The sequence below is a fragment of the Sinocyclocheilus grahami genome, unplaced genomic scaffold (genome assembly GCF_001515645.1).
Source record: "Sinocyclocheilus grahami isolate Dianchi unplaced genomic scaffold, SAMN03320097.WGS_v1.1 scaffold829.1, whole genome shotgun sequence".
NCBI classification, from domain to species: domain Eukaryota; kingdom Metazoa; phylum Chordata; class Actinopteri; order Cypriniformes; family Cyprinidae; genus Sinocyclocheilus; species Sinocyclocheilus grahami.
The window spans coordinates 340,716-346,384 of record NW_015506008.1 but is presented as its reverse complement, the minus strand read 5'-3'; the positions used below and the strand labels follow the sequence as shown (position 1 = coordinate 346,384).

The 5,669-nt window shown below is 37.4% G+C and overlaps 1 protein-coding gene across 1 annotated transcript in view; it reads right to left on the bottom strand.

Moving 5' to 3' along the window:
* Nucleotides 1-1,842: 1,842 nt before the first annotated feature.
* The window catches only part of LOC107562601 (neuronal acetylcholine receptor subunit beta-2), a 12,335-nt gene continuing 8,508 nt past the window's right edge, over nt 1,843-5,669 (bottom strand). The window contains exons 5-7 of the mRNA XM_016247266.1: nt 4,265-5,225; nt 2,775-2,917; nt 1,843-2,560 (exon numbers count right to left, since the gene is read on the bottom strand). Of these exons, the coding sequence (XP_016102752.1) occupies nt 2,545-2,560; nt 2,775-2,917; nt 4,265-5,225 (1,120 nt within the window). The 3' untranslated portion in view covers nt 1,843-2,544. The remainder of the gene's footprint in view (nt 2,561-2,774; nt 2,918-4,264; nt 5,226-5,669) is intronic.

The following is a 5,669-nucleotide window of genomic DNA, read 5'->3' as shown; positions in this document are numbered from 1 at the left end:
AATGTGCAATAAAAGAAATACAAAGATACAGAAAATGCAGAAATAAAGAAACTGCTCTCACATGAAAAGCAACACTGAAAGAAATGAAGGAAACAAGTTTTATTGTATTGTTTTTATAATTACAATGCTTATTTTGAATGCTTAAAGATCATACTTTTGTGGTGGTGAAGTGCTTTTCAATCACAGCATGAAACTTTATTTTAAGGCAATTAAAATGTGATTCAGTTCCGAAAAACCACTTACAGCCATTAATCAAACGTTCATATCAAACAATACTGAGTGAACTACAGTTTGTGTCAATGCATTTGTGTGAGGTCAAGCAAGAAGGAGAAAATTAGTCCTTGCATCAAGGTCTCTGATAATCATCCTGCTCTTGAAACCCTGTAAACCTTCTTTAATAGAAGTGAATGTGTGCCTTGAAAAAATATGAAAGTGAACACTACATAAACTGTATAAATATTATAGTTATACAACAATTTGGCTGCAAAGTTGACAGCTGACAGCTGACAGCTGTCATATAATGCTATTATTATTTAAATGAGAAACTCTTAAAGGTGCAGTATGTAATTTTGAGCTAGTGGTTGAAATAAGTACTGCAGTCCAAATGTAAAATATTGTTTCTCCAGTCCCTCCTCCTCAGACTCCACGCTCACACGGGTTGCCAGATTGAGAACATGCAACAGGAACGAGCGCAACTGACAACTGAAGGCGACGAGCCTTACACTGTAAGTTGATTTATGCATGTTTTAATATTCCCTCTGGTCACAGAGACTTTTAGTTGGATCTCAAGACTTTTTAAATCGGGTAGAATCTGTGATTTCTGACACAGTTTGTTTGCTGGCTTCCATGGCTGCAGTACACTGGCAACCCGGGGTGTGGAAATCCTATTGGGTAAACTGGCAGTGGGCGGAATCACACAGACCAAAACAAAAACAGACATGGAAATGAAGGAAACAAGTTTTATTGTATTGTTTTTATAATTACAATGCTTATTTTGAATGCTTAAAGATCATACTTTTGTGGTGGTGAAGTGCTTTTCAATCACAGCATGAAACTTTATTTTAAGGCAATTAAAATGTGATTCAGTTCCGAAAAACCACTTACAGCCATTAATCAAACGTTCATATCAAACAATACTGAGTGAACTACAGTTTGTGTCAATGCATTTGTGTGAGGTCAAGCAAGAAGGAGAAAATTAGTCCTTGCATCAAGGTCTCTGATAATCATCCTGCTCTTGAAACCCTGTAAACCTTCTTTAATAGAAGTGAATGTGTGCCTTGAAAAAATATGAAAGTGAACACTACATAAACTGTATAAATATTATAGTTATACAACAATTTGGCTGCAAAGTTGACAGCTGACAGCTGACAGCTGTCATATAATGCTATTATTATTTAAATGAGAAACTCTTAAAGGTGCAGTATGTAATTTTGAGCTAGTGGTTGAAATAAGTACTGCAGTCCAAATGTAAAATATTGTTTCTCCAGTCCCTCCTCCTCAGACTCCACGCTCACACGGGTTGCCAGATTGAGAACATGCAACAGGAACGAGCGCAACTGACAACTGAAGGCGACGAGCCTTACACTGTAAGTTGATTTATGCATGTTTTAATATTCCCTCTGGTCACAGAGACTTTTAGTTGGATCTCAAGACTTTTTAAATCGGGTAGAATCTGTGATTTCTGACACAGTTTGTTTGCTGGCTTCCATGGCTGCAGTACACTGGCAACCCGGGGTGTGGAAATCCTATTGGGTAAACTGGCAGTGGGCGGAATCACACAGACCAAAACAAAAACAGACATTCTGACACAGAACGCACATTTAAAAGTAGAATAACTGGCCGTAGCATTGTTTTTCGGAGAAACAAGTATGTGAAACATGTTTCCTAAATATCTGCAAATCTATTATGGTATTTGTATGCTTTACTACAGTCAAAAAATGACATACAGCACCTTTAATTAAAGAAACGGGATCATTGGTTTATAGCTTTGAGACTGTTTGTCATGCGACACACAGAGGGAATTCACTAAGAAGGAACAGAACCAGCAGATGTGTTTATCTGCATCTAAAGGAATTATGCAAATCGAGTAATGGCTGGTTTTATGGCTGATTATAACGCTCTACTCCAATTAATCATCATTTGATAATTTATTGCTACCATGAACAGTAGAAAATGTAAACAAATGTCTGTTTTACATACAATTGTGTTTACAGCCAGCTTTCTACGGGCGATAATAGCGCAACGTTAATTGTACCAGTCACACAGCACTCATTTTTTGAATACACATGCTATAAGAAGCCTAATTTGCATAGAAGGGTGGTTTGCCAAGAAAAGAATGAATGTAAATGCACAATCTGCTTAAACTAGATTGCGGGTGGTTTGTGATTTTGCGCTGAAACACCATACGCTAATGCAACTGTTTAGTGAATTCGGCCCACAATGGTTCTGTTCTGCTGAACGTTAATGTGGATATGTGTTTTTGTGATATGTCAAAGTTCAGTCAACAGGTTCGCCCCAAAGTCACAGGATCACTCAGCAGATATTTTAGAAATCCCCATATCTGCAAAAGGAAGACACGGGAAAGAGAAGAATATGATGGGAAAAGGCAGGGAAGGACAGAGAGAAGCAGATGCATCAGTAAACTTTTCCACATCGAAGGTGACACTGTTGTTAAATGCAGAAGAAGTTTACAAAACTCTGGAAGGCACTTGCCTCTAAACACTCCTCTATCATGAATTAAAGAGAAGGAGTAGAGAAAGAAAGATGTGACTCACTCTTCCTCTGCCACGGGGGTGTTGTAGCTCTGAAAGAGAGGCTGAACAAAGAGTCCGAGTGTGCCGACGACACACACCAGGATAAAAATCCAGAGGAAGAGCCGGTCAATCACCATGGCTACGTACTTCCAGTCCTCAATGATCTGCAAGCAAAAAACGTACCTTAAACTTACATAAATATTAATTACCACTACATATATGCGTAGTCATGGGGGAGTATCATTAATGATTCTTTTAGTGTTTGATTTCAGTGGCAAAATACGTGATGATTCCAATAATAAATATTTATGACTTTTCAGTTTTTTTAGGCAGCATAAATTTAATCTAATAATTAGCATATTAAACAGCAATAATAAAGAAACATTTCATTCATTTATTATTTTTATCAAATTTATATCAAAATTCATAATATGCATCTTTAACTATATACAATATCACATAAACAACCAGTCAATAACTACACTTATGGTTAGTTGTAAGCTGTATGTGTTTGATTCACTAAAATGAACTGATTCTTAGGCCCGTTCACACCAAGCACGATTAACTATAAAGATAACGATAAAGATATAGTTCTAAAAATCATTCTCAATATTAAAGAATAGCATAGTTCACACCACAACTATAACGATAACGATACAGAAGAACGATATCGTTGCGATCACTTTCAAAATAATTTTTTTCCAGCTGATGAACGATGAAACACTGACAGCCAATCAGAATCAATCCTGCTGTAACGAGCTCAAGAATTTAAAGTGGCAGATGCATGTGCGCTTAGAATAAACAGACGATATCGTTCGCTGGTGTGGACGCTAATATCGTTATCTTTATAGTTATCGTTCTTGGTGTGAACGGGGCTTTAGAGTCATTTGTTCGGGAATCAGGCTATGCCGGTTGTGCTGCATGTTTTGTGATTCACTAAAAAGAACCGACTCATAAGAGTCATTTGTTCAGGAATCAGGCTACATCAGTTGTGCTGCATGTTTTTTTATTCACTAAAAATAACCAGATACTAAGAATCATTTGTTCAAGAATCAGATTACACTGGTTGCACTAAATGTTTTTTGATTCACTAAAAAGAACCGACTCATAAGAGTCATTTGTTCGGGAATCAGGCTACACCAGTTGCACTACATGTTTTTTGATTCACTAAAAAGAACCAGCTACTAAGAGTCAGTTGTTCAAGAATCAGATTACACTGGTTGCACTACATGTTGTTGGGTTCATTAAGACTACACTGGTTGTGCTAATGTTTTTTTTTTATTCATTAATTTTTATTCACTACACCAGTTCCTCTGCATGATTTTTGATTTACTAAAAAGAACCAACCCATAAGATTCATTAGATCAACAATTGTTGTGCTGTATGTTGTTGATTCACTAAAAAGACCAGTGATTCACTGTGTGCTATCTGATTAAACTCATCTACTCAAACTCAGTAATAAATTCATTCATTAAGTCAATTAGTCAATAAAATACAAAACCACATCTCACCCCTTCATCATCATCCTCAATCTTCATATGTTCAGCAACGAACCTCACACCCTCTATGGCCTCATCCACATCTTGGTCGTGCTTGACTTTCACTCTTTGCCTGAACTCTGACCCCTCAGGAAGGTCGCCGACCCTCCAGGCCCCACACACACGCCCAGGGTCATCACTTAAGAAGAATGAGTCTCCATCCAACCTTATGCCCTTCGCATCAGATGAGAATGATTTCCGTTGATGTTTCCGTCGAAACCTTTCCCGTACATTAGACCTTCCAGGCCGTCGCATCAGAAGGAAAGCAGGAAGCTTATGAAGGAACACACGCTTGACCCACTCGGGCATGTGGTGTGTCGATGGAGAACGGTGGTGCACGTTGAGCACACACACACTCGTCACAATAGAAAATGTGACCAGCACCATCGTAAACATCAGATACTTCCCTATTAATGGAACAGCCAATGATGTTGGCGGAACGATCTTGGATATCAGGAGCAGAAACACAGTAAGAGCCAGAAGAACCGATATACAAAGAGTCATCTTCTCTCCACAGTCTGAAGGGAGGTAGAAAACCAGAATTGCAAGAGAAGTGATGAGGACGCATGGAATGATGAGGTTAATCGTGTAGAAGAGAGGTTTGCGTCTAATCACAAAGTCGTATGTGATATCCAGATATGTGAGGTCATTGGGGTCTTCGTTTTTTCTGCCAGGGAGCGACACAATATCCCATTCGCCGCTGGGTGTGTAGTCATCTCGACTGGCAAAATCAGACGTCAAGACAAGATCGAGTTCTGTGCGGTCATAGGTCCAAGAACGGAATTTAAGCGTGCAGTTCTGTTGATCGAAAGGGAAGTTACGTACTTCTATAGCACAGGCGCTCTTGTAGATGGCAGGAGGGAGCCAGAATATATCACCAGTGTTGGAGACAACGGCATTGCAGTAAAATGATACTTCATATACACCATCAGCACTGTAAGAAAAAAGAATATTATACATATCAATCAGTTGTATTCTGTGTATTCCTAAAGAGCAAAATGGGAGTTACAATGGCAAAATGCATGCAGTTCTAAATGATATATCACCAGTGTTGGAGACAACGGCATTGCAGTAAAATGATACTTCATATACACCATCAGCACTGTAAGAAAAAAGAATATTATACATATCAATCAGTTGTATTCTGTGTATTCCTAAAGAGCAAAATGGGAGTTACAATGGCAAAATGCATGCAGTTCTAAATGCATTCTATATATATATATATTTTTTTTTTAATATTTATAAAATATTAATTTTGTATTTAAAATACATTATATATATATATATATATATATATATAATTTTTTATTTTATGCAAATATATTTATAAAAAAACAAATAAACAATTTAATGCAGTTCTAAATGCATTTGAATTATA